The 22440-nt window shown below is 42.7% G+C and overlaps 1 protein-coding gene across 1 annotated transcript; it reads left to right on the top strand.

The window, feature by feature from the left end:
* The first annotated feature begins 635 nt into the window (after positions 1-635).
* On the top strand, positions 636-5003 carry LOC133363649 (dystrophin-like). The gene is made up of 2 exons (XM_061582920.1): positions 636-797; positions 4486-5003. The coding sequence occupies exons 1-2, from the start codon at positions 636-638 to the stop codon at positions 4927-4929; spliced, it is 606 nt and encodes a 201-aa protein (XP_061438904.1). The 3' UTR covers positions 4930-5003.
* Positions 5004-22440: the final 17437 nt, after the last annotated feature.

The raw sequence follows: 22440 nt of genomic DNA, 5'->3' as shown, positions 1-22440 counted from the left end.
AATGTGCCAGGAATAAGCTGTATTATTAGCCTACACAGAACCCTTTTCATCCCACTCTATTGTTGAAAGCAGATCACATTTTTCACATTACAGCATTATGCTAATTGGACAAGACAATGGAAGCATGGCCCATAGAATGCAGGTCATGCTGCTCAGCTACAATGCAGGGGACAATTTAAAATGTAAGAGTGCAGGTGGGAGAGGGCTGTTGAACCCTTCCTCAATAAAATGATTTTTCATGCTTTCCTCTCCAAACCTACTAAGGAAAGAGGAGAAGCATTACATATTCTGCTTCATAATAATAAAAAGTGGGTTTTTTTAAAAAAAAGTTAATAAAATAAAAAGGTACCCATTTATTTTTTAACTGAATAAAGTTATACTTGTTCTTATAATTTCTTACAGAAATTATCAGGGTGTTTCAACATCATCATCATCATCATCATAGTCATAAAAATACATAATGTAACAACAACAAAACTGGTTGAGTTGGTGTGTTACCTTTTTCCAGGTCTAAAACAAGGTTTCTTTTCCTTACCTCCGCCCACCTCCGCCCACCATTTCCTTCAGCAGTGGGGGGGATGGTCAGTTAAGATGAAGTGCCTGCCCTGGTTGCATGTAAGAGGGAATGAGTTAGGATGCCATTCCTGGATATCACATTAAATCAGTGGGTGTGCAATTTAAGATGCATTAGAACCTGGCTGTGTCGAGAGAATAAAGTCTCCTTGCTGATTACAGAAATGGAAGTGTCTCACCACATGGGGTTACCACAGTTGATATTAGATCAAGCAGTGTTCAAAGTGAATAAAACAGTTCAGTCTAACTATATATTGAGGAATACAGTCACACAGGGCTTTGGAATGTGTCATCATCAAAAGTACAGTTTTCCATTACTTCTTTTGCTGGTTCTGGTGCTTCTACATGCAGATAACAACCCATTTGTAAACTGTGTCTATGTGCACAAATACCACATGCTGAAATCCTTCTTTAGACTTAATGCAAGGCAAGGCTGAGATAGTGGATGGGCCTGAAAGCGTCCCAGATGGCTCATCAATCCAAGATCTGGCCAGCCAAGACAGCAAGCACAGACTGCTTCTGCTTCTAATCCAGGGCAAGAGAGAGAATTATCAGATTAGCCACTTCTGTGTATCTCACTATGAGACAGGCTAGGGTTTCAACAAATAACTACTTTATCAGATAGTGTCCTGTCCGAAATCAAAAGACTCAGGGCCTGTTTACATGCCCAAAAAATGTGCATCCACTGCTTTTTGCAGATTCTTTTAATTTGGACCGTTTACTTGGTGTTTTACCCAACGCACATGCATACTATTGCTTTTGCCTTTAACTCAAGATTAAATGGATGCGATAAAAACCAGCATTTGCTTTTAAAATCCGCACCTGCTTCTACCGTGTATTACCTTTTAAGTGACTTTTCTGACTGCGCAGTTTCTTCGCCATTAGATCCTTTTCTCCGCCCCTTTCACTGTCTCGGGGCGTCATTTTGTTTCCTGCGGTTGACGAAGCAACTTCCGATTGCTCTCTCCTTCCTTTCTCCCGTTTACTCCCGCTTCCCCCCAATACATTTCCTCCCCCGCTCCTTTAAACAAAATCACATTCCCCACCCATTCATCGAGGGTAGCAGGGCTGGAGCTCATAAAATTCCTTCCTCAGAGCTGTGGTTTTGACGCTGTTGTTTATGTCTAGCATGTGTGTGTGTGTGCGAGAGAGAGAGAGAGAGAGAGTGAGAAAGTGTGTGTGTGGAGGACCTCTACTGCCTCGTAGCATCCCTCCGCTCCCCCCCAAAGCTGGATCTCTCCCCCTCCTCGGGCTGATGCATGCGCCCTTTTTGCAGCCATGGCGAGAGGAGGCTGGCGAAGATGCCACTGGGGTAAGGGGAAAGGGGAGCTGCCTTGGTGTCTCGTCCCAGCATCTGCTCCATTCACAAAGAGTGATAATATTAAACGGTCAATGCTTCCTTTAGTAGCTGCTTTTAAGGTCTCTCTAAAGATAATTGTTTGGGGTTTTTTTATGTTTCCAAGAACGCACGCTGAGGCTTGTCCCGGGGTGCCAAAGGCACACCAATCTCATGCAGGGACAGCCTAACAGCCATGGTGGGAGCAATTCCCTTTCTTTCAAGCGCCTATTCTTTTGTTTAGGGAAATACCGCCCCTTCCCCACCTCCACAGTTAACATGCTAATGTGCAGGCGCGGCAACAAGGAAACACTGATAGCAATAAACGCACATGTGTGTGAATGCTGCAAAGAAAAACAGCCAATTTATTTGTAGTGAGGGCGGAAGTATGTGAACTGTCAAAATCAATCGCGATGGAAAAAGCAGCATTTTTAATGTGGATCTGGGGTCCCATGTAAACAGGCCCTCAGTCACAGTCGCGTCTGTAATTTTCTCTCTTTTTATTAAAGTTATAGATATATTAAACCTTTGTGACACATTAATCTCTCTATGCTTTCTAGGAACTTTTGCCCTGAACTAACTCTGACTAAGCATGTCTTAGCGGCTCCCAGACATTGACTCAGCAACTAACCCCTCCCCTGAGTCAACTAAAGTAGGCTTGGCTTTCACATGTAAATGACGGCTCCTCCTCAACTGCATCTGTTGAACTTCCTGCCTCTGAAGCCTCCACGCGCAGGGTGATGGCAGCTGGATCTCAGTTTCCCCCTCCGACTGGTGGGGGCTATCTGTCTGCTTGAGCGTGGGAAGCTGTGGGGTGCTCAGCTGGGGAATAACAGGCTGACAAGGCAGCATCTCTAGCTTGGGTGGGGGGGCATGTCTAATAGAACAGTCTCTCACAGGGCAGTCTCTGACAGTTCAAGTTGCACTCCAGTAGGGAGGCAGGATTGGGGGGAGTTGAATTGACAGTGCTAGGGGTTGATTCTTCTCTTATCCACTTTTTTCACTGTCCAGCTTTCACATCTATACATAGAGATCGGGAATACCATGGTCTGAATGAGTCTGACTTCAGTGTTCAGTGATACATCTTTGCATTTGAGGACCTTTTCTAGTTCTCTCATAGCAGCCCTCCCCAGTCCTAGCCTTCTTCTAATTTCTTGACTATTGTCTCCATTTTGGTTAATGACTGTGCCAAGGTATTGATAATCCTTGACAAGTTCAATGTCCTCGTTGTCAACTTTAAAGTTACATAAATCTTCTGTTGTCATTACTTTGGTCTTTTTGACTTCAGCTGTAGTCCTGCTTTTGTGCTTTCCTCTTTAACTTTCATCAGCATTAGTTTCAAATCATTACTGGTTTCTGCTAGTAGTATGGAATTGTCTGCATATCTTAAATTATTGATATTTCTCCCTCCAATTTTCACACCGCCTTCATCTTGGTCCTGCTTTCCGTATGATATGTTCTGCGTATAGATTAAACAAACAGGGTGATAAAATACACCCGTCTCACACCCTTTCCGATGGGGAACCAATCAGTTACTCCATATTCTGTCCTTGCAGTAGCCTCTTGTCCAGAGTATAGGTTGCGCATCAGGACAATCAGATGCTGTGGCACCCCCTTCCATAGTTTTTCAAGATCTCCACAGTCAAAGGCTTTTCTGTAATCTATAAAGCACAGGGTGATTTTCTTCTGAAATTCTTTGGTCTGTTCCATTATCCAACGTATATTTGCAATATGATCTCTGGTACCTCTTCCTTTTCTAAATCCAGCTTGGACATCTGGCATTTCTTGCTCCATATATGGTAAGAGCCTTTGTCCTAGAAACTTGAGCATTACTTTACTTGCATGGGATATTAAGGCAATAGTTTGATAAATACTGCATTCCCTGGGATCCCCTTTCTTCGGAACTTGGATATGTATTGAATGCTTCTAGCCTATGGGCCATTGTTTAGTTTTCCATATTTGCTGACAAATTTTTATCAACATTTGGACAGATTCAATCTCAGTAACCTGTAGCAACTCTATTGGTATGCCATCAGTTCCTGGTGATTTGTTTCTTCCAAGTATTTTAAGAGCAGCTTTCACGTCACATTCTAAAATCTCTGGTTCTTCATTATACAGTTCCTCCCCATCTGACCTGGTTGTCTCATCTTCCAGCACTATCTCATGCTGCATTTTGGATACCCTGTTCATAGGGGTTTTTGTGGCAAGAGGTATTCAGAGGTGGTTTGCCATTGCCTTCCTCTGAGTTTGGATGCATCTTAGTCTGGTGTCTCGGCTTTTACCATTTCACCTTTGGTGACCCTGCTGGGAGTCTAGCCTCTTGGTCTAGACTCCTGAGGGCATTGCTCTCAGCTTCTTCGACACTCTCAACCCCCTCACCACGTTAAGGTGTGTGTCCTAGAGGAGGGTAGATGATCAGCATTTGTTTATCCAGCACTACTGCCAAAGTCTGAACCAAGAATCCCCACTTAGTCAACCTCAAAGCCCTGCACAGATTCTAATTTCTTTGGAGAGCGAAGAAAGAGGTAAACTGGAGATAATCCTAGCAGACTTGGAAGAAGAAAACAAACCTTCAGGCAGAATATGACCGGTTGAAGCAGCAACATGATCACAAAGGACTATCTCCACTACCCTCCTCACCTGATATGATGCCCATTTCCCCTCAGAGTTCACAAGATGCTGAACTCATTGCAGAAGCCAAACTATTTCATCAGCGCAAAGGTTGTCTAGAAGCCAGGATGCAAATCCTGGAGGATCACAACAAACAGCTGGAATCACAGCTGCACAGATTGAGGCAGCTGCTGGAACAGCCTCAAGTGGATGCCAAGAGAATGGCACAACTCAGTCTTCTCCCACCTCAGAGGTCAGATAGTAATCATCCAATGCTTCTCTGTGTAGTTGGCAATCAGACTTCAGAATCTATGTGTGAGGATGATCTGCTCAGTCCTCCCCAGGACACAAAAACAGAGTTAGAAGAGGTCATGGAACAGCTCAACAATTCTTTCCCAAGTACAAGATGAAGAAATGCCCCTGGAAAGCCAGTGAGAGAGGCCACAACGTAGGCAACCTCTTCCACATGGCAGATGATTTGGGACGAGCAATAGAAACCTTAGTGCCCATGATGACAGACAACAAGGTGTTAGAATAGCATGATGTGTTTTACAACTTCAGTACCCACATGGTTTTTATAATATTCATACGACAAAAGGATTAGACTCTAAGAGTTTATATGAAAACAAATCTATATTGTTGTGAAGGGTAGTAGAACTATACTGTAGATTTCAGTAGTTTCTTAAGACTGTTATTGTTTTGTTAACAATGGCAGGTTTTACACATTTATGCAGTTATACAAAAAAAGAAAGAAAACTATATGTAAAATATTGATAGCTACATAACTTGCCATTTGTTTATATGGAATGCATTTTGGGTTGTGAAAAAAATTATAACCATTATAAAGAAAGATTGTAAACAAAGTGTGCTTTATAAAAAAATGTTTATATAAATCCCTATTTTAAAAAAAGCAAAGAAGAAGCAGTGCATTTGTTTAGCATCCCTTCAGCTCTGTAATTGTACCAGAGTCTGCATGCTTTTCCTTACCAGAAAATTTCTGCAACACCAAAACTATCAACGTACATTTCTCACTGTTTTGTGTCTGACTGGCACTGGCTAAAAAAAACAATACTGTCCTGAATTTCCAGTTGAGATAGCTTTTCCACCTCCTTCCAAGTAGAAATTTAAGTCTTATAGAAATTTACCCAGCTAGTTTATTGACTGTAAGTCACTTTGGATTCACTTTTGTGAAGAAAAGTGACTAACAAATTAAATAAATAAATAATAGAATTCTATACATATAGGCTTCCAAGGTATCTGAATTCCTGATTGCGCAGAGTTCCAGATTCCCTTCTTCAGACATCAGGTGGCCACCAAAGAGGCATTAGACATCAGAGACGGCTGTGTGGCTCCACTCCCATTTCTACTTGGGGAGCACTTTTCACACAGATCACACACATGAAAGGGGATTTCACCATTTGCTGTCTGTGTATATGTTTTTCCTGTTATGACCGATGGTCAAGGCAATACGTTGTTGATGAAGAAGTGGGATTCAAATCCTCACTCAAACCTCAGTTGAGGAGTCAAAGCTCCATGGTTAAGCTCACATGATTTGCATATATAAAAGTCCCAGGTTCAATCCCAGGCAACTCTAGCTAAATAATCTCTGGTACCAGGACTGGGAAACCACATGCGATATGACCTCCTTGGAGGAAGGTTGGGATGCAAGTGTGGTATGTGTATATACAGACATATATCTGTTTATATATAATACACAAGATGCATAGGATAATATATGTAAGCCTATTTCAGCTTTTCTGCAGGAGCAGTAAAGTAGTATTAACCAGATGTTTCATGTCACACTAAGGGGAAAAAAACTAAGCTAGATACTATCACCGGCTCACATTCTTGATATCATACATGGCTATTTAGTTCAGTGCATCTTTTGTTTCCAGACAATGGTGCCATACTTTGTACTGTTTATCCTAGGTTCCGTAAAGCTGTTCTGATCTCTGTGAACACTGCATTACCTATCCATGCTTTATTATAAAGTAGCTGGGGGGGGTGCTGATAACATATTGTCTAGGAAACGTTTTAATGACTTTATGTTGGAAAAAGCTGGTGTGACATGAATGCTTATAAGAAGAGAGAGGGGACCCAAATACTTCCTTGAAACATAATAAACTGGAAAGCATGATAACACACATGCTTAAAGATAACCCTCAGAAAAACCCTCTTATAAACACAGTTGTCTTATTGTTGGAGAAGATTTTTTTAAGGGGAAGTAACTGAACACTAGGCATCAATTTGTATGAATTCCAAAATCCATGACCAAGAAGGGAAACAGATATATACTGCCTATCTATAAGAAATGTAATCTCTTCCTCTTAAAAAACAAAACAAAACCAGCTCTCATTAATTGCACCCAGAAGAGAGCAGGGCTTTTTTCTCTCTTTAATGCTCTTCTTGGCCTTGGCAGGGGCAGAGGGAGATGGTGTAAGTCTAGTCTGAATCATTAGAATTTAAATTAGCAAGATGAAATTCAGCTTTGTGTCCCTCTCTAGGTCACATCCATACAGCACATTTAGAGCACATTTAGAGCACATAGCGTTCTGCAAAGAATCCTGGGAACTGTAGTTTATCCTTCACAGAGCTACAATTCTCAGCACCCTTAGCAAACTACAGTTCCTTCACTCACTGATCCTGCTTTCCACTTCCTCACTGACATAATATTGTAAAAGTATGAATGTCATATCCTGCTCTTTGGTGTTGAAAAATAAATACTGCTGCAGGAACAAAAATATAACCCACAAATACATTGTCTAATTTTCTTTTTAATTAATAAATTGATTCATGTGGTTGGCAATCTTGTATGAATACAACAGCCCTATCCTGGCATAAAGTGACACCACATAAAGCTGATGTCTGCTTGATTTCAGAGCTCTGGGCTCCACCAGCAGAAAACAGTAGTTAGCCGTGAAGTAAGCATACCCTTAAACCTCCCAAAAGGTACGATCCACAAATGCATGTTTGCAGGGTCACAAAAATTGTGGGAAGCAGTGCTGTACTCATATTTTAAAGAATGCTAGGCCAGCAATGGAGCAATGAAGAAACTCTTAAAATGGTTAAAGAGAGAAGGTAAGCAAAAGCAAAATGATAAAGAAACACAGTCAGAACCCTAAATGCAACAATACAGCAACTACATAGGGTCAAAGAGAACTATTACAATAGTTATTGTATAGAAATAGAAGAGGACAACAAAATGGGAAGAACAAGAGTCTTATTCCAAAACATTAGAGAAATGAAAGGGAAATTTAAACCAAGAGTAGGGATGTTGAATAATCAGCAGGGGAACACACTGACCGACCAAGATGAAATAAAAGGACGATGGAAGCAATACACCAAAGAACTCTATAAAAGAGATGCCAGGATGACAGATTCATTCATTGAGGAACCATATGATGAAGAACCAGAAATTTTAGAATGTGACATGAAAGCTGCTCTTAAAATACATGGAAGCAACAAATCACCAGGAACAGATGGCATAGAGATTGAATCTGTCTAAATTTTGACAAAAATCTGTCAAGAAATATGGAAAACTAAACAATAGCCCACAGACTGGAAGCATTCAATATACATCCCAATTCCAAAGAAAGGGGATCCCAGGGAATGCAGTAATTATCCAACTATTGCCTTAATGTCCCATGCAAGTAAAGTAATGCTCAAGATTCTACAACAAAGGCTCTTACCATATATGGAGCAAGAAATGCCAGACGTCCAAGCTGGATTTAGAAAGGGAAGAGGCACCAGAGATCATATTGCAAACATACGTTGGATAATGGAACGGACCAAGGAATTTCAGAAGAAAATCACCCTGTGCTTTATAGATTACAGCAAAGCCTTTGACTGTGTAGATGATGAAAAACTATGGAAAGCTTTAAAGAAATGGGGGTACCACAGCGTCTGATTGTCCTGATGTGCAACCTGTACTCTGGACAAAAGGCTAGTGCAACAACAGAATATGGAGAAACTGAAAATGGTGGACCATGTTATTCTCCCACAGTGGCATTGGATGTGCACATAGGGTGTTATGTCCCAGGCCCCTCAATTATACTAAAATTTGAGATGCTGTGGGGTGTTTTTTTTACTATTTTGGCACCAAAAAATACTTCCTGAAAAAGGTTCAGGGCTTGTAAGATTTTTCATACAAAGACAATCCTGTCATGCTCTGACCATAGTGGCGACGCACTCCAGTGCAGGCATTCTGAGACCAGCAATTAAAACATTATGACAAGCAACAATTTCCTCTAATTGTGGGTTCTCTTTTCAGCTGATCGTAGTAGATGGGATCACTCACTTCACAGTCAACTGAGGGAGGTGTCCCATAACCTTACCCTGCTCTGTTTGGAAAGCCCCTGGGAAGAACATGAAACCAATGAAGATATGGCTGAAGATGGGAGACAGCAATTCCTGACCATCTGGAATTGGAAACAGGGGAAAGCAATCTTTAAATACCATAGGACAGCAAGAAATCAAGTCTGATCTGACTTCTGGACCTTGTTGGCTCTTGTGCTCTTAGACCAAACAAAGACTTGACTGGTCTAACCAACCCTGACCAACATGGCACTACCAGATGGCAGCACATGTTACCAAAGATAGCAAGACAGTGCTGTTTTCTTGATTTTTATTAGACTGTTCCTTTAAGCATTTCTTCTGTTGCCCATGTTACTGAGTTGCATAAGAAGAGGGAACATATGACAAGAAGAGGCTGAAATTTGGGCACTTTATTGTTTATTTTGGATATCCAGAAGTGAGGGGAGACTTTGGGGAAATGATGAGATCCACCTACACCTATTTTCTTCTCTCTCCCTTCTTTTTTCTTTTTCTAAGGCCTATTGTAACTTCTGGTTCCTTACCCAAAGATTTCTGCTCATTAATGGCTATGATCCCAAAATTAACATTTACGTACTTCTGTCTGCGGTGACCACTAGGAGATGTGAATATGTCTTGGGTTCACATTTTCTCTGGATGCGTAGATACATATTTGCCTAGAGAGCTTATCTGCAGATCCCTAGAGAATCTGGCTGGGTAGTACACAAGAATCTTCTGGTCCAATTGTTGGGTTTCTATATGAGTTGCTATGTTTTTTGGTTTAATGGTTATGAAATCATATTTAGCAACTTTCCTATTGTATTTACAAGGGCTGGCAAGAACTTTTTAGTCAGGGTACTTTGCAAGAGTACTGACTTTCAAGATGAGTGACAGAAAAAGCTGATTTGTGTGTATTCCAGTAGAATGTAAGGGAGATGGGTGATCCCATCAAATGTAAACGTGGCAGATAATATTAGGCAGACCATGCTGAACCCAGTATGCCTCCAGGACGTACATCATGACAAATGAAATGAGAGGCTATTGAAACACTTTTTGGGCCCCATTATTCAGCCCCTGGTACATCAAAATATGGTGGTTCTTTAAAAATAATTCCTGATGCCACTCTCCGCTTTAAATTTAAGTATGTTATGAGTTTTTCAGGGTTGTTTTGCTTCAATTAGGGCAGGGCCTTTGGGGTGATAAAAAGACGACCATATCTAGGCCCAATGTTAAGCAATGGGAGTTTCTCTTCCATACAATGAAGTGAAAATGGAAATGGACTGCCTTCAAGTCGATTCCGACTTATCGCGACCCTATGAACAGAGCTTGGAAAAGTTACTTTTTTGAACTACAACTCCCATCAGCTCCAGCCAGCATGGCCACTGGATTGGGCTGATGGGAGTTGTAGTCCAAAAAAGTAACTTTTCCAAGCTCTGCCTATGAATAGGGTTTTCATGGTACACTGTTGGACTCATTTAGGAAGGAGGAGCTGGTAGCTGCAGTGGCAAGAGGGTGGGGGAAGAGATTTTAATTTCGTCCACAGTCATAAACCTTGTAATTACTGTTCTTCTTAAGAAATATGATCTAATCGATACATGATGGGGCTTGCACCCAAGGGACTCAGATTTTCCTTATTACTTTCCTTATTTTCAGTCATATTGCAGAACTGATTGTCTTTTAGGTTCTTCATTCCAGAGTGCCATCGCAGTGACTATCAGGAGTGATGAATATTGGACCATGTCACAGTGGTTGCCTAGATTTGCTTGTATGAGGCCCATAAGACCAGCCCTCTGTTGAGATTGAATTCCTGTTTCTTAGCATGGCAGAGTTCCATAGATGTCCTAAAAGAAGGCCTTCCATACTGTTTTACCATAAATGTGTGGAGTGGCATGGCACATCATATTATCTGGGATGTCAAGAAGGCTGTTCTTTCAAGATCTGCCATCAGCAAAATTATTAAAGGGGCCCAGCTAATTGCTGGCACAGCTAGGTTATTTAAAGCATTTAAACACAATGTGGCTCAACCAAATTGGAAGCAAAAAAAGAAGGGAACTGGATACATTGGAAATTAATGCAGTCACCAAATCTCTCATTTTTGTAAAACAAACATTTTATTAATTTAGCAACAACAGTTACAAATTACTAGCAAATGCTAGAAACGCCAAGACTAGGTGTCATGTTCTCTGGCCACAATCTTCCATCTTGTTCAGAGAGAGTCTTGGAGAAAGAGGAGGCATCATCCCCCACTAAGGTTGCCAGGTCAGAAGCATCCCAAAACCTGAGATTTTAGGGGCGGGCCCAAGTGATGTCATGGGGTGGGCCCGAGTGATGTCATTAAGCATGATACATTAAGCATCAATCACAGTTGCTTGGAGCATACAATTAAAAAAAAATAACTGACTGGAAATTAAGCTAGACAACTTAGCTAAAAGATGGAGCCTGGGTAGGGAACATTTAATCTAGCCTACTTTCGGCAAGAAGGGTTTAAGTTCCTTCAGGCCAGTCACCAGAAGGCCACTGTAGGAAGAAAAGAGTCTAGTGTTGTAGAGATGTTAGATGGGAGCATTCGGGAGTAAAGATGGATGCCCCTGAAGGCTGCAATTCTAAACACACATACTAAAGGACTAAGCCCCCATAGAACTCAACAGGACTTACTTCTGAGTAGATATAGTTTGGATTGTGCTGTTGGTAAAGCTTGACTTGGGATCCTCTGCAAAGACATCCATATCCAAGCAGGGTTGGCAACCCCCTGCCTGGAATGCCCTGCACTTATCTTTTAATGTGGCTGCTCCAAACTTCTTTACAGATTTGACCCTTCAGAAAGAGGTCTGAGAAATGAGTAAGAATAAGAAGATTCTCTTCTCTTTCTGTCTGCATAGATGCCCTCATCCTTCCCCTGCGCCCAGCAGAAGCTCTGGCATCTCATAGAGGACACCCTCCCCTTTCCTGGGGTATATGTTTTGTGCTGTCCCAGAGCAGATTTCAGGGTGGGTACCCCCAGTTACTTATTTTTTTCTGTGTGTTTTTGTCCATTTTGATTTTGCATTGATGCACCCGTGCATGCCCAGTGCCCAGCAGAACCTCTGAGCCGGACGGGACGCAGTGGCATCTCGTAGAGGACACCCTCTGCTTTCCTGGGGTATATGATTTGTCCTGACCCAGAGCAGATTTTGGGGTGGGCACCCCAGTTACTTATTTTTCCCTGTATGTTTTGGTCTGCTTTGATTTTGCATAGATGATGATGATGATGATGATGATGATGATGATGATGATTTATACCCCGCCATTTTTCCAAAACTGGAACTCATGGTGGCTTCCAGATAAAAAATACATATAATTAAAAACATACAAAGTCTACATTAAAATAAGATTAAACTATTTCCAGTATTAAAACCATACACACATATAGCTAAAAAAGTTCAAATGATATCATAGACATTAGCAATGCAGCACCCTTCACGCCCTATCCTTAGCCTTCAATTCCAAAGGCTTGTTGGAATAGGAAGGTCTTTGCTTGTTGGCGGAAGGACTGCAAAGAGGGGGTCATTCTTACCTCCCTAGGAAGGGAATTCCAAAGCCTAGGGGCAGCCACTGAGAAGGCCCTCTCACGCGTCCCCACTAGTCGTACTTGAGAAGATGTGGGTATTGAGAGAAGGGCCTCTCCTGAGGATCTCAGGGCCCGGGCAGGCTCATACAGGGAGATACGGTCTGATAAATAGCCTGGACCTAAGCCATATAGGGCTTTATAGGTCAACACCAGCACTTTGAATTGTGTCCGGAAACAGACTGGCAACCAGTGGAGCTTTTTTAACAGGGGGGTAGTACGGTCCCTGTAACCAGCCCCAGTTAGCATTCTGGCTGCAGCACGTTGTACCAACTGAAGTTTCCGAACAGTCTTCAGAGGCAGCCCCACGTAGAGCGCGTTACAGTAATCTAAACGGGATGTAACTAAGGCATGTGTCACCGTGGCCAGATCAGACAGCTCAAGGAACGGGCGCAGTTGGCGCACTAATCTTAATTGTGCAAAAGCACTCCTGGCCACTGCAGAAACCTGGGACTCCAAATTTAGCGCTGAGTCCAGGAGCACACCCAAACTGCGAACCTGTGTCTTCAGGGGGAGTGTAACCCTATCCAGCACAGGCTGTATCCCTATTCCCTGATTCGCCTTACGACTGACCAGGAGCACCTCTGTCTTGTCTGGATTGAGCTTCAATTTGTTCACCCTCATCCAGTCCACCACTGACGCCAGACACTGGTTTAAAACTGAGACAGCTTCCTTGGAATTAGGTGGAAAGGAGACATAGAGTTGGGTGTCATCATCATACTGATGGCACCGAACCCCAAACCCCCGGACAACCTCTCCCAGTGGTTTCATGTAGATGTTAAATAGCATAGGGGATAAAACTGAGCCCTGAGGGACCCCACAGGTCAGTGGACAAGGGGTTGAACAGGAATCCTCCAGCACCACTTTCTGGGTTCGTCCCTCCAGGAAGGAATGGAGCCACTGCAAAACAGTGCCCCCAAGTCCCATCCCAGCAAGGCGGCCCAGAAGAATACCATGGTCGATGGTATCAAAAGCCGCTGAGAGGTCCAGCAGAACCAACAGGGATACACTCCTCCTGTCCAGTTCTCTGCGTAGGTCGTCCACCAAGGCGACCAAAGCCGTCTCCTGCTCATAACCAGGCCTGAAACCAGATTGAAATGGATCCAGATAATCTGTTTCATCCAAGAATCCCTGGAGCTGGGAGGCCACCACATGCTCTATTACCTTACCCAAAAATGAAATATTGGACACTGGCCGGTAATTATCCATTATGGAGGGGTCCAGGGAGGGCTTTTTTAACAAAGGCCTTACAACTGCCTCATTTAGGCAACCTGGAACTCTACCTTGGTGTAAGGAGGCATTAACCACTCCCCCCACCCACTCAGCCAGCCCCTCTCTGGCACTTTTTATAAGCCAGGAAGGGCAAGGGTCTAGCAGACATGTGGTGGCTCTCACCTCTCCAAGGATCTTGTCCACATCCTCGGGCTGTACAAATTGAAAAGAATCCATCATTATTGGACAGACAGGAGCCAAAGTTACATCCCCTGAGACTCTATCAATTATAGCGTCTAAGTCGGAACGAATCTGAGCGACTTTATCTGCAAAGTGCTATGCAAACTCTTGACAGTGGGCTGTTGAGTGATCTATATTACCCTCTCGGGGGCCAGAATGTAAAAGACCCCTGACCACTCGAAACAGCAGATGCCATCCTCTGTGCCCTACGCCCAGCAGAAGCTCTGGGCCAGGTGGGACGCAGTGGCACCTCGTAGAGGACACCCTCCCCTTTCCTGGGGTATATGATTTGTCCTGTCCCAGAGCAGAGTTTGGGGTGGGCACCCCCAGTTACTTATTTTTTATGATTGTATGACATCATTATGTATTTATGATAATATCAGAAGCCTGATTATTTTGATTGCATAAATGTATTGTTATTCTTGACGGAGAGAGTCACCCGATCACAGTGATATATCATACAGGGTACCCCAACATATATTTTAGGGTTCAGAGACATGTTAATTTTGGTTTGAAGTTGCTGTAGTTGTCAACTCTTCTTCTTTTTTAGTGTTTTGAACTTTCAAGCAAATAAAGAACTGGGAACTAGGAACCAACTTCAGCGTCATATCAGTTAAATAGATTAAACAGTCACGGGGGGGCGGCTGACGTTTTGGTGTATATCTCGGGAAACAGACCACCTAGAAACTTTTTTTTAAAATTGAAGCTGAGGGTCCAGAGATTAAGGGGTGCTAGCCGGAGAGCCCCCACCAAAACCAGAGATTCCGGCCGAAAAATGGAGACCTGGTAACTCTATCCCCCACCCTCAGACCATCCAGACCAGAGGTTGTGTGACCTTACTGCACTCTTCCAGCTTGGAGAACTCCCCTCCAATTTATCCCTCATTGCCTCTATGTCATAGGGGACAGCAGTTACAGAACAGGGAAGTGGCCCTTTACAAATACAGACAGCTGTTTAGAGAGGCTTGGCTAATTGAAGGCTCAGGCCAGCCAGCCTTCATAAAGCCTCAGAAGGGTTCAGGACTTCATACTGCTTCATGATTTCACATTGCAACACTCTAAACCTGGAATGAGGAAGCAGTGGCCCTCCATGACCCCCTTAATCCCTGACCATTGATCATGCTGGCTGGGCCTGTTGAGAGTTGGAATCCAACAACATCTGGAGGGCCACAGGTTCCCCATCTCTGTGGTAGGCCAGCCTTCCCCAATCTGGTGACCTCAAGATTTGTTTTTGTTTGTCCTACAACTCCCATGATTCATGACCATTGGCCATCCAGACTGGGACTGGTGGGAGTTGTAGTCTGTGGATATGCTCTCTCTCTCTCTCTCGCTCTCTCTCTCTCTCACACACACACACACACACAAACTGTTTATCCAAACTTTCTATTATCCTCTGACAATACCCAGGTAGTAGTTAAGGTAAAGCTAGGGTTTTCTTCAAGAACACTGTTCTACCATAATTATATTGTTTCACCATATATCATACAAAAGAAATCCCATCCAAGCAGTCTAGATAGACAGGCACACACAGTTAATAATCCAAACACAAAAACAGCCTTATCTGACTGTAAAACAGACAGCTTTATTTGCCTTTCATTGAAGACTCACAAGGACTACAATTTACAAGTTCATAAATTTACTGCAAGATGGTCCTAACTGCCTGGTACATGTGGTAGAAGATCATACAGTATCAAAATGACTTTGAGTAAAATCTGTTTTATTGTCATCAGTCAGAACATTTCATTTTCTTGAAAGTCTTTTTTTTTTTTTGGCTTTCCCAGTAAATGAACAGAGCTGAGATAAAATCCCTCTTTCTTCTGACTTTATTAAACTTGAGGCCCATGGTTGACAACCATAAATTAACTGGCCAATGAATTTAGCTTATGCAATTTACTTGCTTATAATCAACTGACCACGCCTTTGTTAACAAAGAAAATAATTCCTGTTGTGTTTTTTATTATTAAGGAAAAGTTAGCAGTCTAAGGTTTTAGACATGTTTGTTCAATTAGAGTTATCAGTAATATCATAGATTTAAATGGAAGATGTCACTATGATAGCTTTTGAAGAATAGAATACTTTTATCGTCTCCACAGAGTGATTGTATATCCTTTGATATCCTTCCTGTCTGCCATGGCTCTGCCAAGCTATTCAGTAGGTCATTCACAGATGTTCTTTCTCTGACTTTGTCCTTTGAACAGCTGTGGAGCAGCTCAGACTATTAAAGACTGACTGTTTGCTTCCTGCCTTTTCTAGAGGCATTTGCCTTCTAGGCGCATGTTACAGTCCCGAAATGTTCTGTGAAGGTGTCCTAACTGTAAGCTTTGGATATAGTCATCTGCTTGCCATTGCATACCAGAGAATTCTATACTGTGAGAAGATTTGACTTGAGGCTCTGCCACTCAGACACATTCTGATTCCTTAAAAGATCCAGAGATGGCACACACAGGCAGTACTATATACAGCAACAGCAGCATGTTGTAAATTGCTTAGAGGTTTTTTACAATCAAGTGGTATATACATTTTGTTAATTAATTAATTAATTAAGGTGTGTTTGTTATATAGAGACGTCACAGTCATGTATGCTTGGTTGAAGTTGAGGTCATAGACAGAGCTTGGAAGATTACTTTTAAAAAGTAATAAATTACAGTTACATGGCCCAAAAATGTAGTAATCACCGTTACAATTACAATTGCTCTGAAAGTAACTGATTACTTTACTTTTCCTCCAAAGTAATCACTACAATTACATTTCAGTAACTTTTTACTTTTTTGCTGCTGCACATCTAAGTAGCCTAAAACAACATTAAAAATAAACACACACATACAGAGGTAGTAGAATTATTTTTATTCATAAAATAGCAATGGTGGTCTCTCTGCTGGTAAGGGTGGTGGGGAGGGAGGCTGAGGCCACTACTCAGATCTTTGCACATCAAACCAATTGCAACCCCCCCACTCAGCCAGCCAGCATAATCTCTCTCACTTAACCACCTCCCGGACCCTGCCCTGCCACACCAACTAAGGGACACTCACTCAAGCAAACATTTTCCCCTGAGATGCAAAAAAGTTAAAATACTGTAACACACACACACACGTTGTCATCTTTCATCTCCACAGTTCTTTATCTCCATTCTGCTGCTGCCTCCTTCTCCTCCTTTATCCATGTTCTTGACCTCCAGATCCTTTCCCCCTCCACTCCATTCTTCACCACCACTATCCGTTTTTTTAAATAATTGTTTTCTCCACTCCACCCCGTCTCACTCTCAGCCTCCTCCCTCGTCTCCTCCTACCCATCCACAGAGCAGGAGGAAAGAGCAACACTGCACAGAAGCCCAGTTTGAGGCACATGATTTTCATCCACAAATCAGAGGAGCAGAAGACTTCCCCTGCTCCCCCCCCCAAGTAATGCCCAAAAGTAATTCTGGAAACGTTACAGTTACTCCACAAAAGTAGTAAAATTACTCCTAGTTCTATTACAATCAAAATGTAAAGGAATTACCCACTCATTACTCAAAAAAATAATGAATTACAAGTAATCCATTACTTGTAACTAGTTATTTCCAAGCTCTGGTCATAGAACTATTAGTGATTTCACTCAGAGGTATTAAGAGACAATCTTGTGAAAAGTCAAATCTTAGATGGGAAAAAAGTTTGCTGAAAATATTTGTTTAAATAGGGGGTCCACTTGTGCACTCTTTGTATGCCAACCCCTTCCCTTGCCCCGTGCCACCAAGGCATCTCCCCCCTTCCCTTGCCCCACATCATCAAGGCACCTCCACATCCCCTTGTCCCAGGTTGCCCTTGCTCTCTGTCAGGCTCACCCGCTGTACTTCCTTCCTCCCCCAATCACACAGGCTGGAGGAAAAGGAGGCGTCCTGATAACAATGCTGAGGCTTCCCACAGAGTGGCTCTGTGGGTCATGCAAGGCACTGCCCCTTGCCCTCCTTGCCATTCCCCACCTCCAGCCTTAAGCCCAGCATGGCTAGACTACAGCATTCCACTTGCTTGCTTTGCTGTTCCTTTCCACCTCACTGGTCTTGAGCCCAGTGCAGCTGAACCATGGTGCACCCGCTTGCCTTCCTTGCCCTTTCTTCCTCTGCCAGCACTGAGGCCAATGCAGTTGGGTTGCAGCATACCACTCACCACGGCATCATGGCATGCTGCTCATCTTCCTTGTCCTTCCTTCCCACTTTGAGGCCAGCGCAGCTGGGCCACCACACGCTCACTCACCTTCTTTCCCCGTCTTGCCCCCCTCTGCTGGGCTGCAGTCTGGCATTGCCCACTCATCTTCCTTCTGCCCCACCCTCCAGCCTTGAGACCAGGGTGGGTGGATCATGCTGTAGTTTGCAGTGCCACCTCCTATGGTGCTGTGAACTGCAGTGTGATGCTTACATATATATATTACAGTGCTTTCCAAAAGTAATCAGACCCTTAACCAATGACATTGGTTTTATGTTGGGAAATGTTTGTAAGAAACATAAAAAAACTGACACATGTTGCTTGCATAAGTATTCAACCCCTGTGCTGTGGAAGCTCCCAGTTTACACGCATGAAAGAAATTGCCCTATTGAGGACACAATTCCCTTAGCATTGGCCTCCACCTGTGAACCATTAAAGCTGCTGTCACATTGTCAGGATAAAAACCCAACTGTTGAAGAACCATTGGTCAGGCTGTAGACGTGAAGTAAAATAAAGACCAAAGAGTATTCTACAGAAGTGAGAGATAATCGAATACAAATGCATAGGTTAGGAAAAGGGTACAAAATAATATCCAAGTGTTTGGATATCCCAGTGAGCACAGCTGGATCTATAATCAGGAAGTGGAAGCTGCATCACACCACCCAGGCATTGCCACGAAAAGGCCATCCCTCAAAACTCAGCACTCAAACAAGGAGACTTGTGAGAGAAGCCACAGAGAGGCCAACAATCACTTTGAAGGAGCTACAGAATTCAGTGGCTGGGAGTGCAGTAATGGTGCACCAGTCAACCATATCAAGAGCTCCGCATAACACTGGCCTGTAAGGGAGGGTGGCAAGAAAGAACCGTTACTCAAAAAGTACCATCTGAAAGTACGTCTGGAGTTTGCCAGAAAGCATGAGAGTTCCCCAGCTTTGACGTGGGAAAAGGTTTTGTGGTCAAATGAGACCAAGATAGAGCTTTTTTGACCAAAACTCAAAGTGCTATGTGTGGTGCAAAAGTAACACTGCCCATGCCTCAAGACGCACCATCCCTACAGTGAAGTACGGTGGTGGCAGCATCATGCTGTCGGGATGCTTCTCATCAGCAGGGACTGGGCATCTTATTAAAATTGAAGGAAGAATGGATGGAGCAAAATACAGGGAAATACTGCAAGAAAACCTGTTCCAGACCACTAAAAAACTGAAACTTGGGAGGAAATTCACTTTTCAGCAGGACAATGATCCCAAGCACAAGGCTAAAACAACATTGGAGTGGCTCAAGAACAAAATGGTGAATGTCCTACAGTGGCCCAGTCAAAGTCCTGATCTCAATCCCATTGAGAATCTGTGGTGCTCTTTGAAAATTGCAGTCCACAAGTGATGTCCAACCAACCTGAACGACCTGGAGTAAATCTGCCAAGAAGAATGGGCCAAAATCCCTCCAACACTATGTGCAAAGCTGATACATACCTACCCCAAAAAACGTAATGCTGTTATTGCAGCAAAAGGTGGCTCTATCAAATATTAATGTGTGGGGGTTGAATACTTATGCAAGCAACATGTTTCAGTTTTTTATGTTTCTTACAAACATTTCCCAACACAAAACCAATGTCACCTTACAGTGATTGATGTTGGGTTTCAGTGTTTCAAAATAAAATATCATGAAGAATGAAATTACAATGTACCATTTGTAATTCAGTAATATGAGAGCATTGGTCAGGGGTCTGATTACTTTTGAAGACATATGAACCCATATTCCATTTTACGAAGGCAGAAATAACATAAATTCAGTGAAAATGATGGGGAATTTTGTAGTTCGTTGGACTGGGGGTCCTTGAGTAAAATCAAAGAACACAGGCATGCAGCAAAAAGGTAGGCCTTTATTGGATGACAAGAGTACGATTGGTCAGTCTCCCTCTTAGTGAGTGGAGAGCTGCAACATGGCACTGGTTGCCTGGGGTTTTTATACATTTCAGGACAAAGATTTTAGCATCTACCAATCAGGAGTTAACACATCAGTATGACATAGGTATTACAGTATTGCACAGGCATTGCTCAGGTATTGCATAGGCATTGCATAGGTACTTACTGTACTTTCTGCATCATGTTCTGGTGAATTTGGCAATGTTCAGTACTTCACATAAAAGTACATTTTCATTGTGAGCTTAGCATTCCAGCTAATGCAATCCTTCCTACGTCTTGGAGAGCACAAGAATGTTCAGAGATGTTCAGTGTCTATTCAGTGTTACCATAATTGTTTAGAGTTCTAGCTGTTCCATACAAACCAAAACAGTCAAGGAGGACAGCTCCAAGAAGAAAAGGGTACTGTCTGGCTACTAAATTTATTAAATGTTAAACTATTAAAATGTTATAAATCTTTATAGCTTTATAAAAGAATATATTTTGCTTATTGTTTGTATATAAAGAATTTCCTCAACAAAAACAAGGCATTATTTGGTGGTACTTTAAACATGACAATAAAAAAAAGTTTCCTTCTAAAACATTTTTTTTACTATATATACACCCACAGCCCAAATTCATCCTGTACAGTGGGAAAAGAAAGGGGCTTTGATGTTGTACAGTGTGCACACTGCAGGTGCTTCCTCTCCCCTTGGCTCCTTTGGGTAGAAGCAGAGCTGGTGCCAAGTGTGACTGGGCCCTTGACTACCAGCCTGTCCCAGGCCCACAGCACCATACAACCAATAATCCCTCCTAATACAGGCAGTGTGGGGTTTATATAGGCCCACTTGCCTGCCCCACCTACCTCTCTTCTCAGTGCACGCAACCCCTTAGGGATGCCCCCGCTGCCATCTTTGATGATGGCAGGCATGCACGCACTAACACAACAGGTAGGTGGGACAGACGGTCTTATTGAAGCCCATGCTGCCTGTATCAGTGTATATGTGTGCATGACTGGAAGCTCCCACTCCGTGGCAGCATCGGATTGCATGACCCAATGCTGCCGCAGATTGCGGAGCAGGAGTGTCGCATTCCCACCTTAAGGAGGGACCCCTCTGGGCTGCAGGGATCCTTAGCAGGGCCCAACATGGCCACCTGCTGGTGCCGGGCCTGGGTAGACTATCAATTTAATAGATAGATGGATAGATTTGCTGCAAAACATCAAAGCAGAGGGGGAAATGTTTCGACAGACTTGTTCCTTCCTTACAAATATACAAAACATAGCCCATCATTTTGCAACTGCATACATGTAGTTCTCAGGATGAAATTGAATTTTGAAGTGTGAGGCTTTAAACAGCTGTAAGACAAAGTTTCCTGTTCAGCTATGCATTGACCTTATTACATTATTTTGCTGGGATTACTGAATACTTTGTTACCTTTTGCACGTTCAGGACAGATGGATGTTGAAGAACTTTTCAAGTAAACTTTGCCAAAAAAAAGTCTGTGAAGAACATAGAAGGTGAAACAAGTGAAGTTACAAGAATTAAACATATGCATCTGTTTCCATGGGAAATTGTTTTGTGTGTGATGGTGTGTGTGTGTTATTAACTTCATCCAATTTTGTGGAGTAAAAACACCAGAAGCAGTTTACACATAAGTAGACTTACAGGGTAGTCTTTCTAGGACATTGTCACAAATTGTCACCTGTACAACATCACCAAATTTCAGTCAAGGTGTGGCTCGCTGTTGAAAGCAGGGTTTGCAGGCACTACTGATTAGCTAACTGTTGGCGCCTGCAAAGCCCTGTGCCTTTCATCATGTGGCTTGATTTCAAACTGGGCAGGCAAAGGAAAGCAGGTCACCTGATGTCATTGTGACTTCAGGTGATTGACAGGGGAAGGTAAGGATCTGGCCCACTGACCAGAACCAGTACCCTACCCCTGCTTTACTGGAATAGACTCTTTTCCCATGTGTAGTTCCAGTAAAGGATGCTAACAAACCTATGTAGTTGGCCTACATGCTGTTATTTCCTTCGCTGACTTTGCTGTTTCATGTTTCTCATATAATAAGGTTTCTGTTACTCCTTTTTTTACATATCCCCACGTGTATGTTTGTGAATCATGTGGGTTCCCACTTGCCCTGCCCCCTTCCTTATGGAGTGCTGATTGTAGGGAACAACCCATGCAATTAAAAAAAATCTCAAAATCTAGCTCTGTATACAGCCAATAATTTAAGGGAAACGCCATTGTGAGCACACATACATCAGTCTCCTTGCCCATTTGCTCTTTTATAAGCAGTCCCTTATAAAGCAGATGAAACCATTGGATGTAGCTTGACTCAAGAAAACAGCAGTATGAAGATTTTACCTCATGTGTTCAGTACTGCTACTTTGATTTTTCTTTTTGTTATAAACGTTAGATGTTATCATGCCTTTGATTTTTGACCACAATTTCCTACAGATATATATATTCAGGGTTTTTTT

This window comes from Rhineura floridana, chromosome 9 (genome assembly GCF_030035675.1).
Source record: "Rhineura floridana isolate rRhiFlo1 chromosome 9, rRhiFlo1.hap2, whole genome shotgun sequence".
NCBI classification, from domain to species: Eukaryota; Metazoa; Chordata; class Lepidosauria; order Squamata; family Rhineuridae; genus Rhineura; species Rhineura floridana.
The sequence above is the reverse complement of the archived record's forward strand: the minus strand, read 5'-3'. Positions and strand labels throughout refer to the sequence as shown.

What these genes read in the sequence shown, in the direction of transcription:
- LOC133363649 (XM_061582920.1), top strand. Translation starts at nt 636, where the DNA reads ATGCCATTCCTGGATATCACATTAAATCAGTGGGTGTGCAATTTAAGA. An exon ending in TAGATCAAGCAGTGTTCAAA is followed by an intron (nt 798 to 4,485) that starts GTGAATAAAACA and finishes ACAAACCTTCAG; the next exon opens with GCAGAATATGACCGGTTGAA.